The 18,317-nt window shown below is 36.4% G+C and overlaps 1 protein-coding gene across 2 annotated transcripts; it reads left to right on the forward strand.

The window, feature by feature from the left end:
* Positions 1-718: 718 nt before the first annotated feature.
* Positions 719-17,829, forward strand: LOC148657284 (Y+L amino acid transporter 2). Of its 2 annotated transcripts, XM_088643340.1 has the most exons (10): positions 723-1,059; positions 4,216-4,744; positions 7,125-7,250; positions 8,389-8,533; positions 9,401-9,524; positions 11,466-11,569; positions 12,141-12,237; positions 13,607-13,756; positions 15,780-15,963; positions 16,405-17,829. In XM_088643340.1, the coding sequence occupies exons 2-10, from the start codon at positions 4,234-4,236 to the stop codon at positions 16,497-16,499; spliced, it is 1,536 nt and encodes a 511-aa protein (XP_088499466.1). In that variant the 5' UTR covers positions 723-1,059; positions 4,216-4,233; the 3' UTR covers positions 16,500-17,829. The 2 variants fall into 2 exon arrangements, with proteins under 2 accessions (XP_088499467.1, XP_088499466.1); XM_088643341.1 differs by lacking the exons at positions 15,780-15,963; positions 16,405-17,829 and adding an exon at positions 14,399-15,773 and having other exon boundaries at positions 719-1,059.
* The last annotated feature ends 488 nt before the right edge of the window (positions 17,830-18,317 follow it).

The following is an 18,317-nucleotide window of genomic DNA, read 5'->3' on the forward strand; positions in this document are numbered from 1 at the left end:
TCTGTAATCCTTATTATGAACTAAATCCAACCTAAACCCAGAAGAAGGTTCCACAGCTAAAACGTTGTGTTTTCTTTCTTCTCTTTTCAGCATGGAATAAACCTATTACTTGTTCTTTTAAACCGAACTATGACACCATAATACTGATCTTGACCATGATTCTGTCCAGGGGACCAATATTTTGTCACAAAACATAAACTAAAAGTCATATTATTTGCTTTTCCTGTTAAAAAATAACAAAAGAAAAATATATTGTTTTCCTTTTTAACATATTGGAAACACAATAATTAAATTATTTATATCTGTTTTCCTCTGTCTTTTGGAAATTACTCACCAGCTGTGTGCAGGGCTGTGAACTAGCATATGTCTGATAAGAACAATTCTGTTTGGTAACATTAATGAAGGTATAAATTGAACAGTAGCTTCCTTATCACAAGTAACATTCTCAGCTGTTTCTCACTCATCCCTGAATAGGGAAAATCTTAAAATCCACTGCATAATCAGTATTCTTCAGTTACTTTTTCAGAGGCAGTCTATTCAGGGTGGATTGGTGGCACTGTGGCTATGGATCTGTGCCTGTGATTGGAAGGTTGCTGGTTCAAATGCTATGGCTGGCAGAGGAATCCTACTCCGTTGGGCCCCTGAGCAAGGCCCTTAACCCCAGCTGCTCCAGTATGTGAAAAGACAAATTCCTAATGCAAGAAATTGTATATGGCTAATAGAGTGATCTTATCTTATTCACTTGTAAACATCTGGGAACTGGAGCTGTACTCCATCTTGTGGTAAGAAGGCTGCATGATGTAAACAGCTGAAAATATTATCTTCTAGACACACAGTTCCTGGAATAGAGGAAACCTGAGACTGTTTATGTCTGAAAACATGTTGGAGCTGTGTGGCCTTCTGCTAAAGACTTCATGAGCGTTTTCCTGTGATTACTGTTTCAGCCTCACATACAGTATATGCTGTCATTTTGTTGTTGACTATACCTAAATCAAAAGGACAAGTGTATTTATGGCATTAGCCTTTTGAACTGCTGTTCTCAATTTATGTTCTTTTTAGGTAAGTTTTGCTCTATTTTTTGTTTTTGTTTATATGTGTTTTTTCTGCTTGTGCCCTGTTAAATCTTTCTGACCTGAAAATTACAGAATGTTGTATCACTTGTCTGTACTACTCTGTGCTTATTACAGTATGTGCCAGAGGTTTCTAGAAGAAACTGTAAAGGCTCTCCGTATAATTAATAACTATGGTTGGTTTATTTTATTTTACTAACATATATATCTACCTTTCTTTTGTCCTTCCAAACTGAGTATGAAGTTAGTATAATTTATTAAAAATAATATTTCTAAAGAGAGAGTGAAAGTTGTGGCTTTAATAAGAATATATTTTGTCTTATTTATAATGATGATTCAACATTGTGTAGTGAGCAGTCAAGGGAACAACAGCTGGGTGGGTTATTTGCTTTTTACCTTTAAATAATATTGGGATCCTTTCTAGGCTCAGGTTGTATAGTTAGCCTAAAGCTAAACCTAGCTTTATATATAGATACAGTATATACTGTAGGTCAGATGAAAATTTATACTTTCTGACATTTTTATACTTTATTTTCATGGGATCAGGTGGCCAGGGTTCTGGGGTGCCAGTCTGACACTGTACCTTCTCCCACAAAATCCCCTTTATTTTTTTTCTAATTGCCCCCCATGTTTTTTGTATTTTTCCATTGCTGGGGGTCTGGGTTGGTCTATGTCATGAGCAATGGGCATAAAAATAGATTCTTAACAAACACGCAGATAAACTGGAACATCTGGGATGCAAAATAATCAATCTTGAGAATCCAGACAGGATTCCTGAAAACTCTGGTGCAGATCGATTTGTTAACTGAGTGGGGAAACAGTTTCCAAACAGTTTCTCCAGTACACAGACACCGATCTTTCTGAGAGAGCAAGGCTGGCAAGTGAAGACTCAAAGATGAAGCTGCTGTGCAGGGTCAAGGAGAGAGTGGAAGGAGTATTCCAACTGGGATGAAGAACCGGAAGAAAATGAATAATAATGAATGGTTGCCTAAGCATTAAATAGAGGAAATAGCAATTGAATAATTGAAAACATAATCGCTTATTAGGAAGGATCATAAAAAGGGGATCTGTTCAGAGTGACAAGCCCTGGAAAACCATGAGCCCTCAGGAGAATGCAACTGTTTTCCCAGGGCAGCGGCTAGCCACCAATAACCTAATTAACCATTCTGTAAGAACGTTAATGCATACCATAAACCGTATTTGAAACAAATGATCCAACAGTAAATATCCTCTTGTAAAGTATGTAAAATCAGATTCAGTAACTTTTTAATGAGAATAGACGTTGCTCGTTCTAGGTTTTAATCACAATACTTCTGGGCTCTTTTTTTTCTACAGGTGTGTCTCCATTCTGCAATGTTTTTCTATGGCAGTATTGTCTTTGCACCCCAATGCACAATTTGTTTATTCCTTTATGTACTATGTATGCATTACAGGCTTCAAATAAGCCCTTAGAAGCAGATACAGGAAGTACTATTTTGGAATAGGAATTTAAATTTTGTAAAAAAGGCTATCCCCTAAAAAAATATTTAATTTAAAATCTTCATCCAAGAACCCTAACCATCAAATGATCCTTTAAGATGTCCTTAGACATCTGACTTAGACAAAATCTTACAAAGGTGGTCATCACTGTCCACTTTATCAAGTGTAGATTGATGTTGTACAGGTTATTAAGTTTTGGGAACAGGTCAACCTGCTTGCCCATTATTCTAAAGAGGGTTATTCTGTGTTCACATTAAGCATACTTCCTGGATTAGGACTCTTATCTGTGCCACTCACAGTGGCAGTAAAGGATCTGGCTGGGTGATCTGGCTGACAGTGGTCTGACATCACTGCTCCTGGCCTGTCTTGATAGAACTCATTTGGAACTTCTGTTCTGTTCTGTGGGAGGACAGTGGGGTCCTGCCAGTGCAGTCAAAGCTTTGTTGGAAAGGGGGCTAAACTGTACCTGTCTGACCAGATTTTGGGGGTCCTTAGGTAGAAACCTGAAGTGGAGTAGCAGAGGAAGTGTTTCATTTCATATTTGATTTAATTGCATTTGGAAAAATCGTTTTTCACAACAAATAACATTTAAATAGAAAATATTAAACTAAATCACTGTATGAACACGTATGATCACAGTATGAACCTGCTGCTTTTCATTTCTGAGATGCTTCAAGGATTAAAAATTAATTTTAGAACATAAAACAGGTTGCTGTTGTTTGTAGATCAAGAAGGTAGGTGCATCAGCATTAGAATAAACCTTTACTTGTTCTATTGTATGTAGATGTTGTATATTGTTGTTGGTAGACCAGTAGGTGGCACTTTTCCATCAGGATCAGAATTTCCATTGTCCACTTCGCCAGTGTGGTGATAAGGTCTAGGTTATTTAGTCATTAATTATCCTAAGCCAATGTTCAAAAGAGTAGAGATATTAACCCTGAAGATCCAATCTGGACTACCTAAAATTACCTCTTAATTCAACCAGTGGATCAATTTCTCACCTCTCTACCTGGCCTGTAGTGTAATAGAACTGCTAGTGTATAATGACTGCTGCACATGTCCTTTCCTATATTAACAAGTGTTTTTGGATCCTTTGGTATAAAAACACTATATATATAAAATTCAGCATTATTATTATCTGAAGATGAAAATTGTAATATATACCATTTTGAAAGCTCGGTACCCTACAATTTCTTTGTAACAAAACTTAAAACTAAAAGGCTTAGGATCCCTGAAGTGTCAGGACTTCAGAAATGGACAACGTGATTTTCCAATGGGCTTCAGAGCATTGTGTAACACTATTTGCCATCCCTTTCTCTATTCGTCACAATCACCTTCAGGAATCCTGCAAAGATTGGAAAAGGAAATTAATATGCCAAATACCTAGAAACAGCAACCTTTGCAGTTTGCATAATAAAATAAATCCAAATGCTAAAAACCATGCTACATAGCTGGTGACAAGAGCATGCACCTTTAGGTCTCAGTTTATGTATATTGTATAGCACAAGAAGTAAGTAACTTGCTTACAGTAAATTAATATGTAGTTGAGGCCTTGGACCCAACATGTACATGGAATGTTTGTAGATTAATGTTGTCTGGTGTGCCTCTGAGAAATGGTTACATCTTATTAGTACAAAGTTTTGATTTAATTATATTTCTTTTATAGTTGCCTTCTCTGTGAATAATGAAGAAGAAACTTTATGAAATGCCTTCCTGGGGCAGCACTTTGTGCTCCAGGGACGATGCAACATCCATCGATGAGAACCTGAAAGGAACGGGAGAGAAGATGCAGATGAAGAAGGAAATCACGCTGTTGAATGGCATCTGCCTGATTGTGGGCAATATGATTGGTTCTGGGATATTTGTTTCACCAAAGGGGGTTCTCATGTACAGCGCCTCCTATGGATTGTCTCTGGTCATCTGGGCCCTGGGGGGTATATTCTCAGTTTTTGGCGCCCTGTGTTATGCTGAGCTTGGCACAACAGTCACCAAATCAGGAGCCAGCTATGCCTATATCCTGGAGGCCTTTGGTGGGTTCATAGCCTTCATCAGGTTATGGTCCTCCCTCCTCATCATTGAACCATCCACTCAGGCTGTCATCGCCCTTACTTTCGCCAACTACCTGGTTCAGGCCATGTTCCCCATCTGCCAGCCACCATACGACGCAGTACGACTTATTGCAGCAGCCTGCCTCTGTAAGTACATCTTCTCAGAGCCTGTTGTGTTTCTTCCTGGAGAAGATTTATTTTCTGCATTCATTCTTCATTCTTTCTTCCTGTTAAATTCTTGTTATTAGTTATTTGGATGTTTATTTGTCAGGTTAACCTCCTATATACAGTATAAGCACAAAAAAGAATTTAGACTTTCCAAGAGGTCATGCTGAAGCACAAGAATGTAAATGGAAATGCAAGGTAAAATCCTAAAAATTCCATGCATGTTTACAGTAAGAAACACATATTTGAAATATAATTCTGTTGTTTTATTGATAGTCTCTGTGTTGATGGGTGTTTTCTTTTTAAGAGACGAACCAGCTTCTGAATCTGCTCTCTATGTTCACTTGCACTAGCAAGAACTAAATGTTCAGCCGTTGATGCAATTATTAACTAAAGGCTGTCTCATTTCATTATTACATTTAATTTTATATTAAAAAACTGTTGTGTATGAATTATCTGCTTCAGTAACTTAGAGTTCTTTGAATAAGAAACAAGAGTAAAATATACATGCAGTATACATGGTAGATATATATTTTTAGAAAGGAAGAAAATAGAAAAAGCACATAATTGCAACAGTGCGTCCTTCTTCGGGTGCATCAAAACTAAGATTGGTAGATTAATTTTACTTACAGCAATTTGGAGTTTTAAAAATATAGGCATATTGATCAGATTATAGCTTTTCAGAGCATGTTGGTACTTCAAATGGTAGCGTTTTTTCAAATAGAATTGTATAGAATCTTAATATGAAATAGACACACTGCTGTAGTTTCCTGTATGAATTAAGTTTCCTGGGTATTATATTGAAAATCCTGAACAGAAATATATCATTTTTAAACACTTACATTAAGTAAGGGCTTGAGAATATGTGTTCCTGAGTTATTGTACCATGACATAACATGGGATTAGAAAATTGAGTTTTAGGACTGGGGTGGGTCCTCTGGTACTTGCTTAAATATCTTCTGGTCACTGTATCTCAGCACATTTTTTGCTTTAATTCCATATTCCTCATTGATATGTATGATTTAATCATCTACTGTTGATTTATTCAATTCAATTTTTCAGTTCAAGTGTTATTATCTCCTTGGGAAATTTGTTTTACTACAGAGGCCAACACATCAATCAAACAAAAACAAATATTACCAACAAAGAATACAGTACATCAGTGTTACAGGAGATAAGAAAGTTATTTTACAGTGTTTGAGGGTGTGACATCCTTTTGTTTGAGGGGTGAAAGATTTCCCAAGTCTATTATCATAACACCTGGGAACAGAGAGGCATCTCCCAGATAGTAGGAGATAGTGTAAATTCACACTGGACAGGGTAAGCCACATACTCCACAATGCTGTTTGTCTTCTTTATAACCCTAATTCTGTAGAAGGCATTCAGGTTTATATGATTTGCCCCAATCATTTTGCTCTATGTGTGCAACTATTAAAATCACCCAAAACCACATTATGAAAATGAATCTGGGAATAATAATAATAATAATAATAATAATAATAATAATAAAATAATAATAATAATAATTGCTTATACTAGTATTCTGGACACTCCACTCAAAGCGCTTTACAGGTAATGTGGACTCTCCTCCACCACCACCAATGTGCAGCATCCACCTGGAATGTATTATCCTGTTTCTGAGTAATGTTAAAAATCATTTTAGATGCTTCTTCCACATTTGCTCTAGGGTGGATATAAACAGTCGTTATAAAAAGCTGGCTAAAAACTCTTGAGAAGTAAAGGAAACAGCAGTTCAATATCAGGCACACACACACACTCTAATGTACAATATTACTTGAAACCAATGGTTATTTACCATTTGACAGACCTCTCCGCCATGATGTTTACCTGTGGTTGCTTGGTCTCTATCCAGCCGGTGTAGTGAAGACCCCATCGTTATCCTTCAGGGTCTCGTCTAGCCCATTTAGAGTGTGATGATTTATGATCTACATATATGTGTTTCATTTATAAGGAGCTTCCAAAACCAGTTGGCCTTTTCAAACTGTATTGTGAAGACTGTGCTTTAATTTAATATCAAGCTCTTAATGTCGTTGTGACAAGCTGTCAGAGGTTAGGTGTGTGTTATTTCCCTAATCCCCCTGCTTCACAATTTACAGTCCAAGGAAAGTTTCTAGAGTTTTCTTCTTTTTTTTGCTTTCGGTATAACACTGAAATTAAATAGAGCATATTATATTAAAAGAAAATGTAAAGAGATAAATTCGATGTACTATACTCTTTGGGGCACTGCTCTTAGAGAACGGATTTCTTCACATTAAATATTTGGAGGGAGTATTTATTCTTCTAATTTGCATTGATTCCTGTGAAAAACTGACTTATTTCCTTTTTTTCTGCTGCCAATTAGGCATGCTGACCTTCATTAACTGTGCATATGTGAAGTGGGGTACTATGGTACAAGACATCTTTACCTACGCCAAACTGGCAGCCCTTATTTTAATCATATCTGTGGGACTCACAAAAATCATCCAAGGTAAGAAAACTGGTCAGCCCTTGTACACTGCAATGAGATCCAATGTTAGAGAGCACTTTATGACAAAGCACAGATTCAAAGTCTCTGTGGATCTGTCCCACTTATCATTTTTGTTGCTTTCTTTGTTCATTTACCTGATATTTATAATCCAAGATGGCATGAAAGGAATAACAAAATGTCATGCAAAAGCAGTGAATTGAAAAAATATTCCGACCCTTCCTGTATCCCATTTTGTGAAATAAAAATAATGCAAGTGTTTTTTTAAGCTTACTGTAATATTTAATTCAAAACCCGAAAATCCAACTGAAGATGTCTAAGGGTAGGATGAGTTACAGTGCATGTCAGCAAAAACTAAATAGAAAAATATGAAATATGTTGATTTCATATGTATTCAGACCCGTTAACCTTTTTGTTGGAAGTAATTTTGTCAGCAATTACAGCTACAGTATAAGTCTTTTTGGGTGACTCTCTAGTCACTTTGGGCACTGGCCTGATGTACTTTTTGTCTTTTAATGTGCTCAAGCTTTCTAAAGTTGATTGGAATTTACTGTAAAGTACACCTGTTTTCATGTCTTTCTACAGATTCCTAACAGCATCTTTTCCAAAACTTTAACTAGGCCACTAAAGGACATTGTTTGTGACATTGTCCTGCTGAAAGATGAAATTTTATTTTAGACCTGAAGAGGGTTTTCTTCTAAGATTTGTCATTACTTTTCTCCATACTTCAGTATGGTTCCATTAGCCTTGACAAGCTTCCCAGTTCCTGCTGATAAGAAAACAGAACCATATCATAATGCGGCCACCGCAATGCTTGACTGTAGGGAGTGATGCACTATGTATTTATTTAAGGGACAAACATGCATACACTTCTTGGATTTTAATGCAATATCTCATGTAACATAATTAATATTGTTTAGACATTTATATAACACACAGTAGATCTTAAGCCTAGTAATAAATGTTGAGGAAAACAAATCATTGATAATTTCTGCAAAAATAAAGAATATACTGTATTATTACAATACAGGTCTAATAAACAAAGCCCTCTTACAGTAACACAAATTTGTTGCTTTGTCTAAAAGCAGGAACTCTGGCCAAGCAGGCTTGTTAGGGACTAAATTTCTGTTTTGTCGTGTAGGAGATACACAGAACTTTGACAATCCTTTCGAGGGCTCCACAGTGCAGACAGGACATATAGCCTTGGCTCTCTACTCGGCCCTCTTTTCCTATTCTGGCTGGGACACCCTTAATTTTGTCACAGAAGAAATCCAGAACCCGGAAAGGTAAGCTGTTTTTTTCATATCTCAGATTGGCACAGCCCTGACTAGTCCCGGGATGTAGAGCTTAAACACAAATATTAATGGGGTTCAGCCTCTACCTAAACTACTGCAATACTTCAGCCATTGCAGCAAAGGAAATATTAGAACCGTGCAAACAATTTTTCCAAATAGTAGTGTTCACTCCCTGCTGTGTACATGCCATCTTGAAATTGCCCCTTTGTGTGTAAATAGCACCCAATTAGAGATGTTCACTTAAGCTTGAGAACAGGAGGTGCATTTTGCACAATGAGTGATGGGAACATCATGGGGACAAACCTACCCAGCCATCTTGTTAAAGGTACCCTGGCTTCTTTCATGTAGCAGCTGATGAGATCTTGGGATACATTAGCTGCCAGAAATCAAATGAGCTAGGGAGCTAGAGGGCCGTTTAATCACATCCCAATATATATATTTTTTTATTTTCTTATAACTGAATTAGGCTCCTTCTATTTCTATCTAGACTAGTGATATTTCCAGGTCCTCAGTCACATCCCCATAAAAACTGCAAAGACTGTGAATCTCTAGAGGATAAGTAACACTACTTTTTAAAAAGTGAAGTACTTCCTTTAGACATATATTTTAAAACAGCAAATAGAAGGAATTTTGAATAGAAGGACTATGAAAGCTACATTCTTAGCTTAAGATACTGAAGATCATTCCTCATGAAGATGCACCAAAAACTGAAAAAACTTTGTTCAGTTTTTAAAATACCGATTAATAGAATTGTATTATTCTGAAGCAATATTTAAATTCTTATACCCTATGCATGTGTTATTTATCTCACTTGTTTTTATTTACAATAACTACTTGTCTCATCTCTTCATTGTCTAGGAATCTTCCGCTTGCCATTGCTATATCCATGCCAATAGTGACGATCATCTACCTTCTCACCAATGTGGCCTACTATGTGGTGCTGGACATGCCATCCATCTTATCCAGTGATGCCGTTGCAGTGGTAAGCTGTAGTATTGAATTTGCTTTATAGGAGGAGACATATTTCACTGAGGTGCAACTCCAACCACACGTGGTGCATGGTAGCCAGTACTCACAGCAGCCCCACTACACAGAAGACAGAGAAGCACGATGTTGCTTCACTACACACATTTAAGGGAAGTCCAGAGTAAAATTGTAAAAGGACAATGGGGTGAATACCCCTACAATTAGGAGCTCTTATTGACCAAGCTGTTAGGACTTCATTTTAACATCTAATTCAAAGGATAGCTACTTCCTACATTCCAGTGTCTGTAGTAACAGAGAAGACTGAGAGGAGACTTGATGCCAGTATTCAAAATCCTCAAAAGGTTCAATAAACCAAGACTTCTTCAGAATGATCAATAAAACATAAAACATAAAAAGAGGGTACAAGGAGAAAATATGTTTGTGTGTATTTACTGAAAACCTGGAACAGGAGACACCACTTAACACAAAGAGATGTGGGGGGCTGGAACGATTAATCCACCCATTATAGTGAAGCAAAACCCAGACCTCTCACAAAAAGATTTAATAACATGTAGTAGTTCAGGTGGGTAGCTGCGTCAGCAATCATAGGCTGCAAAGGAACAAGTAATAGGTTTATTCCATGCTGAAAAAAAGAAGAAAGAAAACACAACGTTTCGACCGTGGAGCCTTCTTCAGGTGTGTCCTTTCTCACACCTGAAGAAGGCTCCACAGCCGAAACGTTGTGTTTTCTTTCTTCTTTTTTTCAGCATGGAATAAACCTATTACTTGTTGATTTAATAACATTGTTAGATCAATTCACTATTAACTTCCAAATGGAGTAGATGGGCCAACTTCTACTTCTACTATCCACTGCAGTATTGCATATCATTTGTTATTAGAATGTGAGAATCTAACTTTTGAACTTCTTATGCTATTCAGATATCTGTTCAGTACTTTGATGGCCTGAGCAGCACCACACACTGAGCCTGGGGGACAGCATAAATGCCATTTTCCCCTGACAGACAAAACCAAAAAGAAGTGTAGGCTACAGAGTCTTGAATAGTATAGCTCAGGAACTTTTACACATGGAAGCTCAGATATAACACAACGCCTTATAAACAAAGCAAATCCTCCTCAATTAAAAGTCTGTCCAAGAGGTCACATTGCACCAACACAAACCCCCTGCTTCCCAGAGCTTACACATCCTTCAATACACAAATGACCCCTGTAATGAAACCCATCTGAAAATCTGAAAATGTATATATTTATATATAAAATATAAAGATACTGTATATACTGTATGCAACCACTAGACACCAGGTGAACTATCTGCAAGTCTTTGAGGCCCTGCAAGGCTGCCTCTACTGGCAGACACATAGAAATTCAAGTAGGTAGCTGTGTCAGTGTTTTGACTGATTTGCTAGATGAAGTAAAAAATGAAGTGGAAAGCTTACAAAGAGATCAACAATGTTTTGTAATGTTTTTTTAAACTGTTTACCTATTTATAATATTTAATATGTTGTGTATATTAGTTCATACTAAGATTTATTTGAGCACAACTCAAAAGAAATGTTGATATTCTGCTTAATTATATCTTGTACTGTGGGGCATTGAGTTCAATTCTGGAAATGGGGTGCTCTCTCAGTGAAGTTCGTATCTTCTTCCGCGTTCATTTGAGTTTCCTCTAGGTGCTCTGGTTTCCTCCTACAATCCTCCAAAAATATACTGGTAGGTTAAATGGCTCCTGGGAAAATTGGTCCTGGTACATATGTGTGTCTGTCTGCCCAGGATGGACACTACCTTGTGCCCATTGCTTGCCAGGATAGCCACCAATCCTGAATTGGAAGAAGCAGTTAGAAAATGGTTGGATGAATGGAATTATTGTATAAATACAGTAGCATCATAGATAAATCCCATTTGCAGTGCTTCTTTATGTGTTTTGTTGGTTTTCCTGCAGACATTTGGAAATGAAGTCCTGGGACATGCCAGTTGGATTATACCTATTGCTGTGGCCATGTCATGCTATGGAGGGTTAAATGCCTCTATTATTGCTGCCTCCAGGTATTTGTTGATGAAACAAATCTTTTAGATAGGAACAGAAACAACCTTATTTTCAGCACTTCTAAAAGATGGACCACTTGAGAATATCACAGTCTGCTGTATAATAATAAGTTAGAAATAAATTAGATAAATTCACAGCAATAATGACGAGAGGAGAATTTGTTCTTAGGACACAATTACAGTAGAAATGCTACAAGGTCATTAAGGCAAGCAGATTTCCAGGGAAGGACACACAATTTAGGAGAACATCTGTCACCTCCAACCATTATGCTCCCTTTCAATTAAGGACCTGTTTCAAAAACAATAACTTTTCAAAAACAACAACACAAAAATATCCAGTGTTGTGTAACTGAGAACTTGTAATAAATTTACTGAGCTAGATTTTTGCTTGTAGAGTACATCTACCATTTTGTCAAAATGTTAACAGAATCAGATAATAGGCTTCAGTGTGTAAGATGCTAAATTACAGCCAGATTGCACGGGATAAGAGATACAACAGCAGATAGTGAAAAGATTTAACCGTTAGATTGCTTTAGGTTTCTCAGAAGATTTCCTGACTTTCTGTTTATAGGTTGTTTTATGTGGGAGCAAGAGAAGGACATCTCCCTGACAGTTTAAGTCTCATCCATGCTGAGCGCTTCACTCCAGTCCCTGCACTGCTATTCAATGTAAGTGCAAGGGCTTTATGAGCTTTCAGACTGACTGAGAGAAAGGAATCTCTGTAGATCTTGATAATAGTCATTACATGTGGGTAGCTGTGTCAGCATGCGTAGGCTGCAAAGGAACAAGTAATAGGCTCATTCCATGTTGAAAAGAGAAGAAATGTTGTGAATCCGAAACATTGTTTTTTCTTTCTTCTCTTTTCAGCATGGTATAGTCATTACATTGTATTTTCCTACAATGTATGAGAAAAAGAGAAGGGATTTCAAATCACTACTTCATATATTCCTCTCTGCATGTGATTTCTTTGTTGCTGGAATTAAGTTATTTCTGGAATCCATTCACTAGCTCACAAAAGGTACAGGTCACTAGATAATTTATCAATTAGCTCATCAAGTTAATGTGGACCTTGAGTATAAACTAAACAATAAACTCAACTACATTCACTAGGGTATGAAGGAACTTTGAACACAACAAACCCAAGAAGAAAGACAGTAGAGAAAACAACTATCGCTGAAAACGTTCAAACAATTTTCAGTGCCATGACCTACTGTAACTATGAATGTGTGACAAAATCTATTCTGATTCATACAGTGTTTCGCAAAAGTATTATGTATTAATAAAAAAAAATATGTACTGTATATGTATTAATAATAAAAGTTGAACGGTGTCTGTATGCAATAATAGTGGACATAATCATATGATTTAAAATTAAATTGGTGAGATATTGGATAAACATGTATTAAAGTAAAGAACAAATAGTGAGACTCAGTAATAACTGATGAGAAATCAGTTCTCATTAAAGAGTCCCATTAGTAGTTTCTAGTGTTACCAGATACTGCACCTCTGCCTTGTGAACCACCACACTAAGAATGTGCAAATAAACAGCCAAGAAATCTTGGCTAAGCTCTGTTTTCCACACATTTTATTATTTCATTCTAATACTTATGGTACCTAGTAAAAACAGTGCAATTATAATTTCTAGGTTCAAATGTGTCAGAAAGCTAACCGAATCATATTGCTAAATATGCTAGAAGGAGGGAAATAGGTTTTAAATCATAGGTGCTTTATTGACCACATGTGAGCTATAACAGTATAACAATTTTGTGCTGGCTTTAAAAATAAAAAAACTAAGAAGGAAAGAAAGTAAACTAGATAAACCATAAAAAGAATAATTTAAACAGCAATAATACAGAATTGCTACTTTAGCTTTCTTTCTATTGATTGTGCCTTAATGAGTAAACAATACGGTTGGTTTAACTTCTTAGTAAAAGTTATTTCTGTTCTGTATATCTTTTCTTTCCAATGTACACTGTATTTGACCCCTATGTGTTTACTTCATCTTGAGTGTTTTGAAAGCTGTTCCTTTCTCTCTAGGGCTTAATGGCGTTGGTGTTTCTTTGTGTAGAAGATGTTTTCCTACTCATTAACTACTACAGCTTCAGCTATTGGCTATTTGTTGGCCTGTCCGTTGTGGGCCTCATCTACCTGCGTATCACTCAGCCTGACAGACCCAGGCCTGTGAAGGTAATATATATGAATTAAAGCAGCTCCGATATTTAATTGACAGTAACATATGACTTAAACTTAATTATTAATAAATATGTACTTCATTGCACAACTGCATTGTGACACATTATCTTACAGTTTTTCATTATAACATTTCATTTTTCAATTTTCTGAGTAAGCCTAAATAGAATTAGACAAAGCAAAGACTGGCAAAAGACCTAGAAATCTGTAGTGAATGACTGCTCCTGTTGTTAAAAAGCTCAGTTGTGTTTTTCGTAATTATTAGAAATTAACTAAACTCTGTAGATTCAGCTAATGCATGAAAAACACAGAATTGATCAACTCAGTTCTTATATACATTTTTCTGACCAGCAGAATGTCTTCTGTATGCTTCGGAGACCTTTATGACATTTGCAACAATTATTATGGTTAGTAACACAGCTATACACTTAGAATATTGAGGGGAATCGTATGCTTGTTAAAAGAAAGAAAGAAAGAAAGAAAGAAAGAAAGAAAGAAAGTGCTGACGTTTCTGAAGAGAAGATTGATATTGATAGTGATATTGATATTGATGTTGATATGCCCTACTACAAAAGACTGATCTGCTTTAGCAGTGTGGGTTGGATTGATCTTCTTTTCTTCTTTTACTTCCAAGAGCAGAGGTAGAGGGGACTTGTCAATTGAAACCACTAATGGATAGGTTTCCTTCTGGTAAATTGACTCAATCACCACAAGCAAGGAGATCTCTACACTCAGCAGATAGAGTACATCTTCTTCTCCAATCCTTATAAATGTTGTATGAGAACTGACTATTTTATAGGGCTTCTACACATTTGTCTCCAGCTTAATTGTAAACAGTTGTAAAAAGTTATGTCAGACGATGCAGCAGTATATCTATCTCACCATAAGACTTAAGAGCCCTTCAATACAATCTAGACTTTGGGGATTTAATGCCTTCATACTTAAAGATATCTTTAAGATCATAATTTTACTTCCTGTTTCTTTTCAGAGTTTAAGTCATTTTTTTTTATCAACACCCAATCCACTGACAACTCATCTCTATTATGGAAGACTCCAAGGGGTTTGGTTATGTCTTATGCAGCCAACAAGAGGCACAAAAATCTCCAATTAAAGATCTTAGAATCAAAATTGACAACTTCTTCAGATAGACTAAAAGGAATGTCTGCCCTTCATTCTGCACTAGATTCCCTTTTGACACAGAATGAGACTTGTCAAGCATAGGATATTTGAACATGGTGAAATATATAGGTTATCTTACCAAAGAGAAGGCTGCTTTTCAAATTTTTGCTTCAATTATTGACAGAAAAGGGACTTTTTAAGCTTTTAAAAAAATAAAATTAATAAGACTTTCTTTACAAATCTACATAAATCAGAAATTATAATGATAATTTTATAAAGCTATTTAAAGGATACAATCAGAAAAGGCAGCTGTCCCAGATGGGCTAAACAGTGAGTTCTATTAAGAATTTCAGAACCTCTTGGTAGATTCCTTGCTAAATATGTTTAATAATTCATTTGAAAGTAACATTTTGCCATCATCATTGAGAAAGTCCAATATTTCCTTAATTCTTTAGAAGGGTAAGTGTCCAAAAGAGTTGGCCTCTTGCACTTTTAAATATGGGCTTCAAGCTTCTGTCAAAAATACTTGTGACACATCTCAAGGGGCAGCTGTACTTGATAATTAACGAAGATTGGTCTGGCTTCATTAAAGGCTGCAAGTCATCTAACACTGTCCAAACACTTTTTAATGTTATTCAGGTATTTCAGAAGCAAGTGATAGATGGTCTTTTGTTTCTTCTGGACACCGAGAAGGCATTAGACTATTTTGAGCAAGAAAACAAGGAGCTTTTCAATTATCCCTTGATTGCAAGAGCCTTCTACAGTAAATTATTACAGTATCAGCCAGTTCAGTTCAGTTTTTTACCCTTCAGAAAATACATAACTTCAGGGAGCAGGTACAGTATGTGAGGTAATGCCAGTGGGTTCTATCAAGGTCTAACTCTACATCCCTTCCATGCAGTTGACTCTCCTCTTCCCCGTGATCTACTGCCTGTGCAGTCTGTTCCTGGTCATAGTCCCTCTGTATGGAGACACCATCAACTCTCTGATAGGAATTGGCATCGGCCTGTCGGGGATTCCAGTGTATTTCTTTGGTGTTTATCTACCTGAAGACAGGAGGCCTAAGATTATTCTTTGGATAGGGGGTAAGAAAATCGGTACATTCTAAAAACCTAACTGGTAGAAATCAACCAACAGTGCTCATTGTTGACAACTTTGGTTATGCTGTCTCAGAGAAAGTGTTAAGACAGGAAACATGAAGTGGAAATGAATGATATGGATAGGGAAAGTGAAAGGAGTGGAATGATTTTGTTTTTTAAAAAGATGGAAATCTTTTAAAAAGATGGTGACATGGTTTTCATATTTGCCTTTTTTAATCTTGACCTAGGTCCACTGATAATACGTGAATAATGAATATGAAAAGTTAAACAATTAAACTTACATGTTTATATGTTTTACAAATAGGACTTATGATTTATAAGCTTTCAATGTAAGTAAGCTCTGATTTTGTGCACTCACCTGATGTTGACTAAGGATCTTTTTTGTCTCTCTGTCTCTCTTTCTTTTGGTTGGTGTTTGCTATTCAGCCACTATCACCAGGTATACCCAGATCCTGTGCTATTCCTGCCTGACTGAACTGGACACAGAGCCGGAGAAACAGACCAGCAGTAAAACCCAGTAACTTTACACATCATTTCCTGATGACACAGAGGAAGGGATTTTGTAGGGCACAAGCGGGGGTTTTGTGTGTGTGGTGACTGTGTGGGAATGAAAAATTTCCAAGTAACAGTAAATAGGTGATGGAGATGAGGAAGAAAGAAATGTGTAACGCTGGGGTTTGCTGTGGGCAGAATTGAAAGGCTGAAATCGTTCCGCTGCTTCGCATAGGGTCTTTTCCGCTCTCCTGCCATTCCACGGTTCATCCCTTCCGACGTCCGTGACTAATGAAGTAATGAATTGTAATGTTCTTGTGTATGTACTGTATATGTTTGTTTTACAGAATGTAATTAACATAAACTTTCTAGCAATATATTTATTTGGTTGTGTTCTAAGGGAGATAAAGGTTTTAAAACTGAAAAGTCCTTGAAAAATTGAAAAGGTTTTACAATTGGACAATTGTAATAATTTAATAGTACTCTGCTGCAGTGGTAATAGTGGTAGTGGCTGCAGTCATCTTCATCACTATGTTTTATTCCCTAAGCTATTGTTTTAAGCTTTTAAGTACAGAGTAGATCATTTCAATGATACATTTCCATAACCCCAAAAAACAACAATACTGTGGATAAACAACATACCTGTGAAGAAATGTACAGTGATGGCAGACCAACACAAACTGTGTATAGAACATCCTTATTGTTTGAAATAAACAGCCATGGTAAGTACACTTAAGATTCATACAATGTCATGAACAACTTTAAAAATATAACAGAAACCATCCAACAATTTACACATAATATTGACAGGAAATGTAATGTTACTGGCGTAACCAAAAGATTTTGCCAATGACAAAGTTATTTTTATGACATAGACCAGCCTTATTCTAAAATCTTTATACTGCTAAACATACAAGACTACTAAACATACTTAGGACTCAAGGTGTAAAACAGTAGGTCTGAAGGTTATGACACACAGTGTGTACACTTACTGTATCACAACAGAAAAGTGGAGGAAAAAATGATTAAAAGCTTTGTTTAAAATAAAATAAAATAAGCTTTTTCAAAGAGAATTGTGAAAAGAGTAAAAATCACCAACATTGTTGAACCTTCTTATGTAGTGAACATTGTTTAACAGCTAATTTCACTGTATATTCATCATCCGCCCATTGTTAGCACCCTTGTCCAAGTAACAGTTTAAAATAATCTTTTCAATATTTAAACACAGGGAGGGAGAAGGTTTAACATGAATGGAGTTATTGTGTGTCAAAACAAATAAAAGTGTGTATGTTTTATTGTTCATTTCTCAATGAAAACAGGGGCACACAAATTCCAATAAACTTGTTTTTTGTGCTCTGACTAGATATTATTCTTATCTGATAACCAGAACTTGAAACCTCTGTCTTGCCACGGACAATGCTTTGTACAATTTCTTTAACAGCCCCTTGTCTCTCAAACTGACAGCATTCCCCCTTAAATGTTGTACATCACTTTCTTTGAAAGACATTTTTCTCCAGAACCTAGAGATTGCCAAATAAAAGCAAATTAGTATTCTTACAGCTTTGGGTGACTGAGAAGTGTCTCTTAGATTTGAGATAAAATTTGTGACACTGGGAAGAGTAAACACTTATAAGCTTATAACTTCAAAGCAGAGAGGATGTTTGCTAAAGTCTGGGGGTCCCTTGAGCAGAAACAAATGTTAAGTTTATTTTAGCATGCCTAGGCATGCTAAGATAAGTTGTGGATTCATGATTGCAAAGGAGAAGGGCAGAAAGACACAATATATTGTGTTGGGACGTGAAGCTTGTGCCAGGGGAGAGCCCCTACTTCTTGATCATTCATACCTG

The sequence above is a fragment of the Lepisosteus platostomus genome, chromosome 8 (assembly GCF_059453375.1).
Source record: "Lepisosteus platostomus isolate fLepPlt1 chromosome 8, fLepPlt1.hap1, whole genome shotgun sequence".
Lineage (NCBI taxonomy): Eukaryota > Metazoa > Chordata > Actinopteri > Semionotiformes > Lepisosteidae > Lepisosteus > Lepisosteus platostomus.